This window comes from Danio rerio, chromosome 3, assembly GCF_052040795.2.
Source record: "Danio rerio strain M-AB ecotype USA chromosome 3, GRCz13ab, whole genome shotgun sequence".
Taxonomy (NCBI): domain Eukaryota; kingdom Metazoa; phylum Chordata; class Actinopteri; order Cypriniformes; family Danionidae; genus Danio; species Danio rerio.
This window is the reverse complement of record NC_141023.1, coordinates 63,011,523-63,029,405: the sequence shown is the minus strand read 5'-3', so window position 1 is coordinate 63,029,405 and position 17,883 is coordinate 63,011,523. Positions and strand designations below refer to the sequence as shown.

General features: G+C 37.0%; 1 protein-coding gene across 2 annotated transcripts; it reads right to left on the bottom strand.

The window, feature by feature from the left end:
* Nucleotides 1-491: 491 nt before the first annotated feature.
* On the bottom strand, nucleotides 492-16,049 carry LOC101886370 (5-hydroxytryptamine receptor 3A-like). Of its 2 annotated transcripts, XM_087242004.1 has the most exons (10): nucleotides 16,009-16,049; nucleotides 15,604-15,728; nucleotides 9,281-9,462; nucleotides 9,155-9,199; nucleotides 8,931-9,034; nucleotides 7,253-7,425; nucleotides 6,993-7,153; nucleotides 6,352-6,562; nucleotides 4,024-4,152; nucleotides 492-2,330 (listed from the first exon to the last, which is right to left on the bottom strand). In XM_087242004.1, exons 2-10 carry the CDS (start codon nucleotides 15,662-15,664, stop codon nucleotides 2,158-2,160), a joined length of 1,239 nt encoding a protein of 412 aa, XP_087098130.1. In that variant the 5' UTR covers nucleotides 15,665-15,728; nucleotides 16,009-16,049; the 3' UTR covers nucleotides 492-2,157. The 2 variants fall into 2 exon arrangements, with proteins under 2 accessions (XP_087098130.1, NP_001429418.1); NM_001442489.1 differs by lacking the exon at nucleotides 16,009-16,049 and having other exon boundaries at nucleotides 496-2,330; nucleotides 15,604-15,695.
* Between the last annotated feature and the right edge of the window lie 1,834 nt (nucleotides 16,050-17,883).

The window sequence follows — 17,883 nt, the reverse complement described above, 5'->3', positions numbered from 1 at the left end:
TTTAAATGAGAACGGAATAAACACCAACCACCTGATTTCAGTGGCTATTTAATCATGAAGGCTCATTATGTATTTGTAGCCAACTTAGTCATTTTTATAGTAGGCTAATATAGCTAATTTAGATACATACAGCATGTGTTTCCTTCATTATAAGGCTTTACATTTTTTGCGGCTCCAGACATATTTGTTTTTTTTGTCTTTTTTGGTCCAATATGGCTCTTTCAACATTTTGGGTTGCCGACCCCTGGGCTAAGGGGAAGGGGAAGGCATACAAAAATAGAATTGGGATTGGGCCTTAAAATGTTACCTCTTAAAGACAGCAGTGAGTTATTTAAAGCTGTAAGGATGGGTAGCTTGACACTCTGCATCGAAAATGTCTAAATATTCATACCTGATAGTTTGTGAAGAACACACAAAAAGATGAGTACAAATGAGGAACAGTAAGTCTGTATTATACAGTGCAAAAATGCTGACATTTGAAAACAAAGAAATGTATTTCACTGCACACACATGTGCCACCGTCTTTATTATCATATATGTCATGAAATATACAAATAAAATGTACAATGAACAAAACATTTCAGTTAAACAGCTGGCGCAGGAATTTTACTGAACCACCTGGTGAAGTAGAGCAGTCAAAAGCATCAACACAGTTATTTCATTCATTTATTACTTTGTAATTAATTTAAATAATTAATGTAATTTCATGTAACTTGTAATGTGAAGTGGACACTGACAAGGGAGAGTGGATACAAACAGAATGTTATCATGAGGATGGTCAGGTAAGCAATGGTCAACACAGGGGCAAACAGATGCACACAAGCAAATCCAAGGTCGAACTCAATTAACAGGCAGATGGTCAAAAGGCAGGCAGAAGACAACGAAAACAAAGCAAAGCAAAGATAAGTACACAACAAGACAAAGAGAAACACGGCGTAATGTTCACAATGGAGTTTAACAAAAGCAATGAGTGTCTCAAAGTGAGCCCTATATATGAGTGTGTAATCAGTACTTAAGCAGCATCAGCTGTGTGAGTGTAATCAATGGAGACTTAAAGCAGGTGTGTGTGTGTGTTGCATGACAGGACTTGTAGTTCAAATTGAGACAAGATTGTAGTCAGTGTAAATTTGAATGTTCTCCAGCTATCTACATGTATGAAGGTTAAATCGCTGGTAATCGTGAAAATTGCTTTGCATAAATTTGTTCTTTTAGTGTGTTACTCTTTTTTCCTTCTAGCTTATTGCTACAATTGTTTGTGCTAATGCTCTCCTGAATGTGTTTCTACATTATGATTTCAATTTTTTTTATTAAACAACAAATAACAGCTCTTTATATATAAATGTAAAGTAACCTTTTGAAAATAAGTAAAAAATATATTTAACATTTCCACCCTCCACCTCTTTTCCTAAACAGATAGCAAACCGGCTAATGATAGTGCCTTTTATTTGAAGATATATAGGCTCATAGGCCCCCTTACTCAGAATCAAAAAGGAAACAGCTAAATTGAGTTGTTATATATACTGTATATACAGTCAGAATTATTAGCCCCCCTCAATATTTAGCCCCCCTTGTTTATTTTTTTCTCTTATTTCTGTTTAACAGAGAGAAGATTATTTCAACACATTATAGTTAAAAACACAATAGTTTTAATAACTCATCTCTAATAACTGATTTATTTTATCTTTGCCATGATGACAGTAAAAAATATTGGACTAGATATTTTTCAAGATACTTCTATATACAGCTTGAAGTGACATTTAAAGGCTTAATTAGGTAAATTAGGCAGGTTAGGGTAATTAGGCAAGTTATTGTATAATGATAATTTGTTCTGTAGACTATCGTAAAATATATAGCTTAAATGGGCTAACAATTCTGACCTTAAAATGGCTTTTAAAAAATTAAAAACTGCTTTTATTCTAGCCAAAATAAAACAAATAAGACTTTCTCCAGAAGAAAAAATATTATCAGACATACTGTGAAAATTTCCTTGCTCTGTCAAACATCATTTGGGAAATATTTTAAAAAGAAAAACAAATTCAAAGGGGGGCTAATAATTCTGACTTCAACCATATGTATGGATAATCAAAGATTGATTTAAATTCTATTGTACACGGTAAATTTCCGTTTTTTTTTTTTTGCTATTTCATTAATGTGTGATCAGAGGACATACCAAACTCTCCCAATCATAGTCAGAAATACAGCAATGGAGCTTATGTAGAGAATAAAGAATAGCATGTCTGTGATTCTTGCCAATCTCATCCAGCACAATGAAGTCTGACACTGTCTGTTCTGATTTCTGTCTTGATTGACCTGCGGACCGCTGACACCATCTGTAAAAGAAAAAAAAAACATTTTAGGAGCCTGAACCATCTCATACAGAAAAAAAGTCACCAGTATAGGGAGATGCAATAAAATAAGCCAAATTAAAACAAAGTCAATTTCTCAAAATCTCAGCTCAGGATCAACTTTAAAAACAGCATCAGCATATTCACTTATTACCAACTTGTTTGGCTTTATTTCTGTCAGACTTTGCATATTCATACGGGGGAGGATGCAGGGAGGGGTTTTGCACTCGTGCATGTTGCGCTCAGTTTCACGTTCATTCAGATGTACAAAGAGAATATGCGTACGCAGTGTTTCATACACATTTACAGCTTTGTGTGTACGCAATGTTTTAGTATGAATTCAACACAAGTCTTCCTACATAAGGCCCAAGGGGTGTACCAACACATGCACTTTGCGGCATTTCTTATATTAAAATGTTTCAAGTTAACTTGAGCCTTATTGTCATTCCACTACATGTGTGGACCTACAGTGGAACGATATGTTGTGTCCAGCAGAACTAAGGTGCTACATAAAGAAACATAATCATAAATATGAAAACAAGACTGGACAAAAGTATTTCAGAATATCAGAAATGCATGATATTTTTCAAGATTTACAGTGCATTTGGAAAGCATTCATAGCATACATTTTTTTTATTTTACAGCCTTATAACAAAATAGATTCAATTCATTTATTTACTCAAAATTCTACACACAATACCCTATAATGACAATGTAAAAAAAGAGAGTTTTTGAAATTGTCGCTAATAATTAAAAATAAAAAACCTGAAAAATCACATGTACATCAGTATTTACAGCCATTGCCATGAAGCTCTAAATTGAGCTCAGGTACATTCTGTTTCCACTGATCATTCTTGAGATGTTTCAGCAGTTTAGTTGGAGTTCACCTGTGGTAAATTTAGCTGATTGGACATGCTTTGACATACACTGTCTATATAAGGTCCCAGGGTTGACAGTGCATGTCAAATCACAAACCAAGCATGAAGACACAGGAATTGTCTGTAGATCTTTGATACAGGATTGGCAAGGCTGGGGAAGGTTACAGAAAAAAATTCTGCTGCTCTGAAAGTTCCAATGAGCACAGCGGTCTCCATCATCCATAAGTGGAAGATGTTTGGAACCACCAGGAATCTTCCTAGAGCTGGCCGGACATTTAAGCTATGTGATCAGGGGAGAAAGTAAAAAGTGGGAAGAAATAAAGCTCTGTACTACACAATGTATCTACAGAGGCCTGGAGCTTGAAATAGGAAATTGATTTAAACTATTTTTTCACATTTTTTTAATGGAATGCTAATGAATTCATTGATTAAATGAATTATGCTGAGCTAAGCTAAAAGTTGTTGTTAAGCCAGAACAAGAAATTGTCTAAATGGTTTTAAAATGGTTAACGTCAGCGGTTTAACCCTAGGAGACTTGTAAAATTAGCCTTTTTCAAAAAAGCTAACGTTATTTTCCTTTAATTATCACATTAACTTTAACATTGCCAAGTGTTCTTGAGTCTTTTTTATCATTGGAAAAAAATACATCATTTAAGAGTGCAAACTGGAACAAACATATCAAATAAAATCAATAAAGTGTCAAATTTTAACTTTTTTTTATTGTTGATTCAATGTTTGTCTGCTAGCTGAGGAATGTTTGTGACAGAAAAAGGAACTGGATAGGTGGCGTTAAGTCTTACCATCTTGTTCAGCAACATCAGCTGATGCAGATGATCTACTGTCAGCTCCTCTAGCCTTCAGAAAATTCACAAAGATGGTCTCCAGTATGCTGATACCAATGAAACTGAAAATCACACTGCAGTAAATCCCTGTCAAGAAAACACAAACACAGTATGACTGAAGCATGTAAAATGCATCCGAGTTTTATTTTTACTGTACTATAAAGATTAGACATAGAGATTAACTAAATGTATTAGCCTATAGAATTTACTTTTTCCACAATTGGATCTTTTGTTGTTCTGGCCTTTCTGCATCTGCTACATAAATTATGGTGCTTCCGTCATTTAGTGATCACATTAATATCAACTGTTAATATCAATCCATTAATATCAACTAATAGCAACACTTCGAGACAGTCCTTGTTGCAGCTCATGGCTTGATGACATACTAGACCAGGTCCATTACATAGTAGATGATCGGCTACACTTCTCCAACCCTAAACCCACCCGTCACAGTAGTATGAGTATAAGAGTAGAGTATATGCTGGTGTTTAAATGCATTGCTTTATTGCATTCCTGCATTGGGCTCTCATACTTTCTGCTACTTCATACTGTTGCCACAGTGGGCGTTTCTCTCTGTCTCATGCTGAATGCAGTCGACCCAACGCAATAGACTGGGTCATCAGTTCTATCAGTGCAGATTAGCTTCGCACAGAGGAGGGGTTTGGGAACAAATGAATCGCTGAACGATTCATATGAAAGTCGCTGGGATAATTAGGTAAAAACAAATGTCTGTTATCAGTCAATAAAAGTGTTTTTGATCTTGAATGCATATTAGCCTAAAGTTGGAGACCTCAAAACCAAAGTATTACCTTTTTTTAATGCAAAATAGGGGCTCTTTAAAAATTGTACATTTGTTGCTTTTTGAAAAAAAGGTTGCTCACGGTGAACGACAGGAAAAAAAAGATGAAAGAGACTTTCTGACATGACACTGTGAAGCATCAGTGGTCAAGCACTTTGACAGACTACAAAAAAACCTAAACAAAACTATAAAGTCTTGCATTAACATGCATTTGCCAATTATGAATCCCCACAAAATCCTACATCAAGCTAATTGGGCCAAAATTAAAACAAAATCGGTAACACTTTACAATAGGGTTAATTAGTTAATGCATTTACTAACATGAACTAATCATGAACAACACTTGTACAGCATTTATCAATCATAATTGAACATTTACTAATGTAATATTAACATCCAAGTCCATGCTTGATAACATGAGTTAACATAAACTAACAATGAACTACTGTATTTTCATTAACTAACGTTAACTAACATGAACAAATACAGTAGTAAATGTATTGTTCATTGTTTGTTCATCTTAGTAAAGGCATTAAATAACATTAACTAATGAACCTTATTGTAAAGTTTGCCTACAAAATCTTATCTGAATGGGGTTTTAATGTGACAAGACAATGCATTTCAAGGTTTTTTTTTATAGCTGCAATAAGTGTGGAATTCTGGCAATAATGGTCAAGCCAAACAGAGCCTAGTTCCTCTTGAGGTTTCTTTCCCCTTCACTTTGTCAGTTGCTTGGATCGGGAGTTGTGGAGCTGCGTTTCGGTTTTTGAGCTTTCAGCAGTGAAACAAACCACACTGAACTAAACTGAACTGAACTTAAACTCTAAAACCTGGACATTAGATTCACAGTCAAAGTCTGAATTATTCGCCTCCCTGTTTAATTTTTCCCCCAATTTCTGTTTAACAGGGAGATTTTTTTTAACACATTTCTAAACATAATAGTTTTAATAACTCATCTCTAATCATTGATTTATTTTATCTTTGCCATGATGACAGTGAATAATATTTGATTGCATACTTTTCAAGACACTTCTATAAAGCTTAAAGTGACATTTAAATGCTTAACTAGGTTAATTAGGTTAACTAGGCAGGTTAGGGTAATTAGGCAAGCTATTCTATAACGATGTTTTGTTCTGTAGACTATCAAAAAAATATATAGCTTAAAGGGGCTTATAATTTTGTCCTTAAAATGGCTTTTAAAAATTTAAAAACTGCTTTTATTCTAGCTGAAATAAAACAAATAAGACTTTCTCTAGAAGAAAAAAATATTATCGGATATACTGTGAAAATTTTATTGCTCTGGGAAATATTAAAAAAGAAAAAAAATCAAAGGCTAATAATTCTGACTTCAACAGTATGCTAAGCTGCTTCGACACAATCTACATGAGAAAAAATGCTATACAAATAAACAGGAATTGAATTTTACAGGTAATGTTGGAAAATTAGAACGTTGACAGAAAATTAAATGAAAGGGGCTACTGACTCACCAATCAGAGGAACTTTATCAGCCGTTGAGGGCAGGGTGTCATTAAGAATCAGCAGCAGCACAGAAATAGCCAGAAGTAAAGTCACTTTAAAGCTCAGCTTGTCTGCTCCGTCTACATCCATGAAGAAGGAGGTCACGTCCAGCACAAGGAAGGAAAACACTGGTAGCATAATGTTGATGACATGCAGCAGAGGTCTTCTTCTGATGGTGATCTGATATAGAGAGAGTGTATTAACAGTAAGTGTTAAACAACAAACAAATACTGTGTTCATTCTTTTTTATGGTAAAAAAAAAACATTAAATTGCACATTTAAAAAGTCCAGACTATTGTAGTAAATGTTTCATTTGATTTATTTTAGAGCAATCAAGTTTAAAGTTTGGTTTAAATTTAAAAGTAAAATAACTGAATATATATATATATATATATATATATATATATATATATATATATATATATATATATATGTGTGTGTGTGTGTGTGTGTGTGTGTGTGTGTGTGTTATATATATATATATATATATATATATATATATATATATATATATATATATATATATATATACATATACACACACACACACAATATACTTTCACAAGTTTCAAAGACTTTATTATATACAGATAAATTCTTTGCTCCATACCTGATATATCAGCTGATCTGTGTAGCTATACCAAGGGCTGAATTTAGATTTGATTGTACTTATATTGAGGAGCTCCCACTCCCCCTGGGACTGAAAGGATTGCTTGGAAGAATTTGTAAGAACGCCTGTATCATGCAGCATAAATATTTTCAGATCTATATCTAAGGGAATAAAGATAGAAATTATATTACTTTAAAGTCAAACCATTCATTGTTTTATTAAAATGTTTGTTCTATAAATGTAATGGGTTTCACAAATACTTGAATACGCTGCAGACTGAAGTGTTATATTGCAGCTCTGGGTGTCGAAGGGGAACTTGTAGAGGTCCAGCTTACAGGCGGTGTTCAGAGAAAGTATCTCAGACAAAAGTGTGTAGCCAAAGTAGATCAACTGCACGTTTAGAGACTCCTTTCCTCCAAACTCAGTACTGATGCTACAGAGACAAGAAAAAAAAAACTTCGAAATTAATCAAATCAATGCATCAAATTCAGTTATTCTATTTTTTTTTTTTTTTAAATGAAGGTCCCACTTTATATTAAGTGTACTTAACTAATATTTACGTACACAGGAATTAATAGTTTGTTAGACTTCCTGTAACGCATTGATTTAAAAATAATACAAATCAATAAAGTCACTTGAGGGCGGGCTTTTTAGAGGAACTAGGAAATATGACAGTCGTTTTCATGTTAGCTGAGTAGCCGTGTATAATCAAAGTGAGATTTATAAAAAAATAACATGATTTCCTTCAAGTGAAACATGAGCACACATTGCTTTGCATCTTATTAACACAACCAAGGCTTAAAATTACATTCTGGACCACCCCTTTAAACCTGTTGCCGAGTCAAAATCGGGGCTAAAACATGCAGCCTGAACTCTGTATAACCGGTTAACATTTTGGCAGATCACCTAATGCCAACCCAGGCTCAATGTGGAAACGTAGTCCCGCGGACGTTTCTGGAGACCGCGGAATACATCCCGGCGGGTACGTACGGCTGCAGTTTTTATTTTCGCGAATCTGCGAGAGGCCGCTGTTGCACGCTTTTTAGCACCTCAGACGCCTCTCGCGGGCGCGAACTGTTCTCGCGTTAACCCGCCAGAGGTCGCTGTTCGACTGACCGGATGATTGACTGCGCGACCAGCCAATCAGCTGACTCGCCCTCCTCCTTCCCGGAACCCAACCAATTTTACTGATCGACCCGCCCGCCCGCCCGCTCGCTTCCCTAAACCCGAGCAACAGTTCCCAAAAGCTTTCCAAAAAAATAAAAGCCTTAATTTTTTCTTATTCCACCGCGTTTTCGGACTTCGCCGCGTTCTCACCCTGTGACGAAACTCGTTCACTTAATTTTTGGGATTCTGTTTTTGTCTTACCTGATTGCTGGAGCTGCTCTTCCCCGAACTCGAAACCGGTCGCCGTGGTCGACCCCTCTCCGCATCTCGAGCCTGCCGACGTACACGCTGAGCTGAGTGGACAAACGGGTTGCAGCGGGGAAGCCCTCCACAAGGAGGTAAGACAAGCGCGAAAGGGAACAGCGTCACACCGCCCCGCAGCGTTCGCTTGAAAAAAATAAACGCGGCCTTACGTACCCCCCGGGACGTATTCCGCTGTCTCCAGAAACGTCCGCGGGACTACGTTTTCAGAATGAGCCTGGGTTGCCTAATGCACCTTTAAATGTATGAGAACATTCCCCGCTAGCTAGGATCGATTTAACATACATTAAAATAAATAATAAATAGATGTTTAATTGGTGAGAGCTACTCTTCAGTAATAATAGGAAAAACGAAAGCAAAGATTTAACAACGATGTCTACACCCGTGTCTGATTTCCTTTATAATACAGATTTACAGTATGTTTATGAACTCTCCAGTAACATTAATTAAATCAATGTATTGTGTGTACAATAGCAGTATGTTAAAACAGACCAGATTCATATTTTATACCTCTCTGCTATAACAAGGTCTGGTGCCCAAAATGAATTCTTGGCAGCTGCAATTGTTTGAATTTGACAGAATTGATTTTGGTTCCACTTCACGCTTTCCCAAAGCTGCAAAAGGCAAGAGTGTGACATTCACAGTGATTTTAAAACATGCAAACACACACACACAAATAATAATGAATTAATTCTAGCAAAATGAAAGGTAAATAAACATTTGAAAACACTTACAGTTATCATTTTGACCTGTGTTGAGAGGCTCTGCTCTTTTTCAAACTGTAGATGAAACACAAACACAGTGATGGATATATAACACTCTGATGCGTCATAATGAACGAGTGGATGACCTGAACTCACCACTTCTATGATGGAGTTCACATACAAGTCCACAAAAACAGGGGTGTAGGTTTTGCCTGGTGACAAAGGCCGCATGTATGTTGTCTGAGTGTCATTTTTGCCAAGGCCAAGAGTCTCAAAAAGTTGCCGGTATGAGTCAGCAAAAGCTGAAGTATTGCAAGTTTGTGCATCAGACACCCATCCTGTGCAGACGAGACTCTCTGTTAAACCTCAGTAAGTACACAGCAAACACCTCAAGAGTTAAATTAACACTATGTTAGCGGAGTGGGGTGGTGGGCAGAGGCTTATGGGGGGGGAGGGGGGATAGGGAGTGATTTGTCAGTGATTGTTTATATAGTGTAGTCCAGGGGTTCCCAAACTTTTCAGCCCGCGAACCCCAAAATAACAATGCCAGTGACTCGCGACCCCCAATATCCTCTGAGGTGGTTATAAATACAGAAACCTTGCATGCAATGACGCAGACACACCAATTAAAGTTGTGTCAGTGCTTTAAATGTGCCAGAAAGTATAACCTGATGCTATAAAATCAAAATGCATCTGACGCTATTGCTGCCTTTAATATAATGTAATTACCCCAGGGGTCGCAATCCAATAGAATTAGTAACTATAAGCTACTATAGTAACTATATAGTATATAGTAACTATAAACGACTATTTTTATTTTCAGTATAGTTATGGAAAAAAATATGTTAATCCTTATGGTTTAATAAAAATAAATAGATTTTTGGAAATCACCAGGCGACCCCCCTTCACTGCCCCGCGACCCCTCGGGGGGTCCCGACCCCCACTTTGAGAACCACTGGTGTAGTCAGTGGTGGAAAGAGTACTGAAAAATCATACTCAAGTAAAAGTACCACTACTTGCCTAAAATGTAGTGGGTGTAGAGTAAAAGTATCATTGTAAAAATTGTACATGTATAAGTGAAAAAAACAACTCGGTCCCAGTCATTCCCCTCGCTGGCCAGCAGAGGCCACCATCACCGGACTTTTAGCATTACGTCATCCACTTACACTGACAAGCATGCACACCTGCGGCTCTTCCAGCTAACGACCCACGCTCACCCTTATAAGCAGCGCACACACTCCAGTTCAGCGCGAAGTCTTGTTCTCCCCTGTCTGACATTTCTGAGCATTTCTGAGCCTGATCTCCTGTGTATTACCTGGACTGTTACCGACTCTGAGTTGCCTTCTGCCTGCCCCGAACCTTGCTTGTACTCTGACTCTAATCCTCGCCGCCTGCCCTGAACCACGTCTGATATCTCGACTCTGAACCACGCCGCCTGCCACTGATCCATGCCTGCTATATCACTCCTTGACAGCCAGCCGCCAGCCCTTAGACCCATTCTGAATACTACTGATGTGAGTTTGCACGTAAGTGCGTGTTGTATGGTTGTGTTTGAACAGTGTCTAATAAATATACTGCAAATGGATCCCTCCATGTCAGGCTCTTCGTTACATGAGTATTATGCTGTGAAAAGCTGATGTGTTTACATCTAAATTGTGCATGTGTGTGTAAACGTAACATGTAGTACATCTTGTTATTGCCCAGCAGGCACACAACATCAGAAGATGTTAATATTAGGTTACATTTAAGTTGAGATGACAGGTGACCAAAATGCATTGTCTAGCCTGCATCTAAGGAAAATTATATTTTAATGTCCACACTGTAAAAAATAAATTCGTAAAATTTACGGTAATAAAACGGCAGCTATGGTTGCCAGTATTTTACCGTTAAAAATACAGTACAAACTGTAAAAGTAATTTTTACAGTAAACTACCGTATTTCATTCATTTATAGATGTAATATGTCTGTATTTTGAATTACCAGCATCTACACATCTTTTGTTACACCGATAAACACGTTAACACAGCCATATGCAGGTGGTGATGAGAGTTGCATAATCAACCAATGCTCATCCCAAACAACTTATCCCACAAGCAGAGAAGAGTATCAGCGTATAGAAGGTGCTCAGTGTCATTCACACAGCTACTAAACACCAGTATGATAACACACATAAAATTAAAGTCATGAAATAAACATTGTTTATCAACATTACATGTAACATAAATCTCTAATGTACATAACTGATGGGGAAACAACTAAAAATATCCATATTAATGTCAACAAAAAGCATAAAAAGTGATGTGCCATAAAGGGAATTCTGGGAAATTCAGTTTACGGTTATTCGCCGTATATATTAAGGAAACCTGTTAACCAGGTTACGGGTTTTTACTGTAGCATTTTTACAGTTTTAACAGCTGAAATTACGGCCATTTTTTACAGTGCAATAATGACGTCAAATGACGTTGATATTTGGTTGATTTTAGGTTGTGTTAGAAAGTGACCAAAACCCAACGTCGAGCCAATATCATATTGACGTCAAATACTGACATTTATTTGTCAGATATGACAACCAAAATCCAACATCTGAAAGACGTCCACACAACGTCAAGCTGTAACATCATTATACGTTAATATTTGGTTGGTTTTAGGTCGGATGTTGGACATGGGCCTGACATTGAGTTCTGACATCAAGACCATTTTCATTTCCAAACAAAATGCAACGTCCCCACAGCGTTGAGGTACAACGTCTATCTATGTTAATGTCTTGTGTCTGCTGGGTATAGAAGGCCATTTCAGTCATCATACAGTAAACATCTGCTATCGTCCCATCAGTGACATGCATCTAACAGCCTCTGAGTCAATGTGTGTAAAGATTTTGAACATCTTCTTTGACACTTTTAATGCTTCCAAACAGTTTGCTGCAATTATAAATCGCCCACGTCTTGAGGTAGATCATTATGATGTGATTTTTTTTCTATGTGTGATTTGATTGGACAGGAATCACGGGACTGATTTTTCTAATAAAATAATTTTTTATTAGAAATTATAATTTTGATTTTTCTAATAAAATAAAGTAGTGACTGCAGGTTGAAGGAAAGTAGTGGAGTAAAAGTACCAACACAGCACAAAAAATTTACTCAAGGACAAGTAAAAGTACAAATTTATAAAACTACTTAGTAAAGTACAATTTCTTAGAAAAACTACTCAATTACAGTAGTTCGAGTATTTGTAATTAAATATTTGTAATTCGTTACTTTTTTTTTTTCATGTCCCAAGAGCCAGTTTCTGTGCCCGACGATCAGGTTGTTGTGGTCCTAACCTTCGACCACCACCCGTTCTACAATGCACCGGCCCCTTACTGCTCCCCCTGCAAGTGGTGGGCCTGCGGGAAAATGGTCCCACGTCGCTCCTTGGGTTCCGTGGGAAAAAAACCGGCCACCAGGCGCTCGCATACGAGCCCCAACCCCAGGCCTGGCTCTAGGGTGGGGCCCCGGCTGTGCCATACCGGGCGACGTCACAGTTCTTGATGTTATCGAACACATAAGGGGTTTTTGAACCGCACTTAGTCTGAGCTGTCACCTAAGCCCTGTTTGCCTTGGGAGACCCTACCAGGAGCATTTGCCCCCGACAACATAGCTCTTAGGATCACTCAGGCATACAAACCCCTCCACCACGATAAGGTGGCGGTTCAGGGAGGAATGTGGGTTCAGGGAGGAGCGGCGGTTCAGGGAGGAGTGACAGCAGTAATGCAGTCGATGTACCGGTCCGTTGTGGTGAAGAAGGAGCTAAGCCGAAAGGCAAAGCTCTCGATTTACCAGTCAATCTACGTTCCTACTCTCACCTATGGTCATGAGCTTTGGATCATGACCGAAAGGACAAGATCTCGGATACAAGCGGCCGAAATGAGTTTCCTTCGAAGGGTGGCAGGGCGCACTCTTATGGATAGGGTGAGGAGCTCTGACACCCGGGAGGAGCTCGGAGTAGAGCCGCTGCTTCTCCACATCGAGAGAAGTCAGCTGATTTGGATGCCTCCTGGATGCCTACCTAGGGAGGTGTTCCAGGCATGTCCCACTGGGAGGCAGCCTCAGGGAAGACCCAAGACACGCTGGAGGGACTATGTCTCTCGGCTGGCCTGGGAACGCCTCAGGATGCCCCCGGAGGAGCTGGAGGAAGTGTCTGGGGATAGGGAAGTCTGGGGTTCTCTCCTAAGACTGCTGCCCCCGCGACCCGGCACCGGAAAAGCGGCAGGAGATGAATGAATGAATAATGAATAATTGGTTACTTTACACCACTGAGTGTAGTTATGCAGTGTGTATCTTCCTGTCTTTGATTCATCATGCAGTATGAATACAGCAGCAACTGAAAGCTGCCCCAGATAGTCATGCATTGTTAACACAAAGGGATTCCCAAAATTGGAAAATCATGCTGTATGAACTTGGAAATTGGTCTCAAATCAGGGTTAAAATCCTATAGTCCAAGCTAAGCATTTGACGTGAAACCTTTTCAAAACACAAGGAAAAAAATGTTCTGTTTTGGCTACATCAGTGTCATGTAAACATAGTATGGTAAATTTTTATTTTGATGGTCCATTTGAAGATTAGTAGACTGCTTAATATCTGTTGATACTTACGCTAAACAGACATTTAACTCACTGTAAGAAACTTTGCAAGTAAATGTCAACTTGCCCTAACCCTAACCCCAACCTAACAGTCTACTTATAATCTAATGAGAATTAGTCGGCATGTAGATGCAATGTAACTTAAATTCAACAAAAAGACCATTAAATAAAGTGTGACCCATAGTTTTCGATGAAATCCCCTGAAATAAAACACATCTCTCAAAATCTCAGCAGAGGATCATTAAATGTAATATAATGTTGTGGCTCAGGCCCGGCCCTAACCAATTTGGCGCCCTAGGCAAGATTTCAGGTGGCGCCCCGTCACATCGCAGTAAATTCCACTGCTAGTGTATAATCATAAGAAACTAAACAGCTTTTTGATCGACTACTACAAGCTAGGAAAATGTCAGATAAATATGCCAATGAGATTAACATTATTGCTGAATAGATCTAATATTTACACATTTGCTTGAGGAAGGAATGATGGGGGTTGCTACATTACTATTGCTATTTTCCAAAACATCGTTGCCCTTCCATAACATTTGCTGACGTTAACACTAACAGATAGCACTATAGCTATTTAATGATTAGCAATGTTATGTCATATCTATCAATGTTGGGATGTTAAAATATGGGACAACAAATAGCTTCAAATGATAGAATATAGCAAACAATAGAAAATAATGACAATAAAATAAAAGGTTTAACCTATTAAAATCAATGGCCTATCCAGAAATTAAATAAAGCTATAAAATCTATTTAACTTTTAATTGTATTTGCATATTCATTAAAGTTACTATAGTTATTTAGTGAAGAGCAGCAAATGAATCTCTCATTGTGTTTTGTTTGATAACAGAGGTGTTAATGCACAGATCTATAATGAATGAATGAATGAAGCATTCGACTACTTTAGGAACTGTTGTGCTCATTTAAGAGAAAATTAGTTGTGTTTAAAATAAAACAAGCAGGATAGAGCAAAAAAAAAAAAAAAACGAAAAAAAAAAGAAGAACTTTTCCGACGGTCCCTTACGGAGAGCTCCACTCCGCGCGAGCTCAGCTCTCCCGGCTAAACGGAGCAGTGGTCGTAATATCGAGCGAAAAAAAAGAAAAAGACAGCTGTGAAACATAACCAGCTTGATCTTTTTGTAGGAAACACCCTTTAGATCTTTTTAGGGTAAAAGGTTTTTGAGTTATTGCCATCTATCACTGAATGTGTGTGAGGAATATTGAAAACAAAACCAACTTAACCCCGCTCATTTCTGGCGCCCCCTGGACATACAGCGCCCTTTTGCCTATACTGCCTATGCCACGGGCCGGCCCTGTTGTGGCTAGATAACTGAAGGGGGAAAAAGAGCATCATAATAAATCATAATGTAGGAGATCACTTTACTGATCTTGCCAGTGAATTCAATTGTATGGTGGGTTCTACTTGCATGAACGGGCCTGTTTAAAAAGTTGTACAATCTCAAAAAACACTATATTCAACATTTTGAAATCAAAATCACATTACCATTAAAATGTAAGCTTAGTGAATTAACCCGTGTGTTGTCATATTTTAACAGCAGGAAAACACCTACTGTAAACAACTTTTTTTTTTTTTTGTCTTGAAACTGATCTTCTAGTGACTTTTTCTAGAATTTCCCCAACATTGCAAAAAAATGAGTCATTTTCTATTTTCATGAAGGCTGTACACATTTAGAGTACAATGGTTGTCCAGCTATAAAACCATTTATACACTACAGAAACTACTGCACACACATGCACACTCCTAGTTCATTAGTTCAACAGTATTGTTCACTGCTTTTACTTCTAATGTAATAATCACAAACGATCACTAATGCAATATTAAAACAATATTTACCTCTTGAGGCAAGAAATAACAGTAGCCAGTGTAGATGTGTGCTAAACCGAGAAAACTCCATCTCAGACAGTTTAACTGTAAAATGAAGATTCACTCCTGAACTGTCCTTCAGTCATATTTATACTCTGAGAAAGAGACATGCAAACATCCACACATTCGCATCCAAATATTTTCATTGATAATCAATAAGGCTGGATTATGCTCGATTTCATTATGCTTTCTTACTAATATTCAAATAATTTGTGTAAACATACAGCTGCAGGAAATGATGCTCTAATAAAATTAATAGTCCAATAGTTTATGCAAACATACAGCTAAACTTAAAACATAATCCTCTGAGGAACCATTCAAATCCACTTGCAATATGAGATGATATTGCTCAGGGACAGAACATGCAGCACTTACTGGAAATTGATGGAAATATTTGTTGTTCATATTACGCCTTTGTGATTAAGAATTATATGCAAATATATACAGGTGAAGTCAGAATTATTCGCCCCCCTGTTTATTTTTCCCCAATTTCCGTTTAACGGAGAGAGAAGATTTTCTCAACACGATACTAATCATAAAAGTTTTAATAACTTATTTCAAATAACTGATTTATTTAATCTTTGCCATGATGACAGTAAATAACATCAGACTAGATGTTTTAAAGACACTTAAAGTGACATTTAAAGGCTTAAATAGGTTAGATAGGTGAACTAGGCATGTTAGGGTAACTAGGCAAGTTATATAACGATGGTCTGTTCTCAGTGTTGCCAACTATTTCCAAAAGCCTGCCCAAAAACTAAATGTTGCCACATGACATCACGTAAGCCCGTCATGTCTCTATTCTCTGAGGCGCCGTTTATTACATTATATTAAAACATTACATCCAGATGCAGAATAAATATGTTCTTATTAACATTTTACTTTGCGTGATGATGTCATTGCGGTATCGCAACTCGAAACGGCATCTTTATGTAGAATACAAAATAATTAATGTTTTTTTTCAAATTGACTGGCCATCTCAGCAAGAACATTATTTGAAATATGTCCATTTAGATTTGTTTGAAAAAATATAGTAGACCATTTATAAAAGTAACACAAACATTTTTTGATAAGTTTTTTTATTATTTTTAAATATAACACTGATATAGAACAGTTACATTCTTTTAAACAATCACAGCTTGTGTACTCACCTTTTTTAACTTTTAAAATTAACATATTTGTGAATGTGACTATTGGAATTTATTGCTACCTAAATCACCAACAATTATACATGTTAACAAATATCAGTAAATTGACAGTTATGAAAAGCAATCTGAGCTAGCAATTTAATGTGAATGTGGTATGTGTGTTGAGTGAAGCCTGCAGACACTGCTCTTTCGAGTTATCTTTTTAAAAAAAAAAATGCTAAAAGTAGCCAAATAGAATTGCTAAATTTGTTGCTGGATGCTTTTTGACAAAAAAAAAAAAAAAGGCCTAGGGCCGAGGGCCAGGGGGCACCCTGGGGCCTATACTGCAAGTCCAGGGACATCGGTGTACCCCTCGGTAGCTTGCTAGGGTCAGAGGCGCCTAGGTGGAGGGCCAAGTGGCACCTGGGGCCTATACATCAAGTCCAGGTACATCGGTGGACCCCTGGGTAGCAAAAAAGGTTGCTAGGGTAGAATGAAAAGTTGCTAAATCTAGCAACAAAATTGCTAAGTTGGCAACACTGTTTGTACTGTAGACTATTGGAAAAAAATAGCTTAAAGGGGCTAATAATTTTGTCCCAAAAAGTGTTTTTAAAAAATTTAAAAAGTACTTTTATTCTCACCGAAATAAAACAAATAGGACTTTCTCCAGAAGAAAAAATATTATCAGACATACTGTGAAGATTTCCTTGCTCTGTTAAACATCATTTGGGAAATATTTAAAAAAAGAAAAAAATAATAATAATTCTGACCACAACTGTATGTATGTGCGTGTGTGTGTGTATGTATATATATATATATATATATATATATATATATATATATATATATATATATATATATATATATATATATATATATATATATATATATAACAATTATTATTTTCAGTAGTTTCAAAAAGTTACTTGTGATATCCAGTGACCTACAAAAAGAAAATAAAGATTAGCAGATAAACACCTTAATGCATTTTTGTCCCATTTTTTAAATGTTGGGGCTACTATAATCAAACATTGCAGAAGCATCCCCTTCTGTACAAAAGCTGAAGGCAAAAATACACAGAAATAATCACAAAAATAAACAGAAGAATATCAAATATCACTGT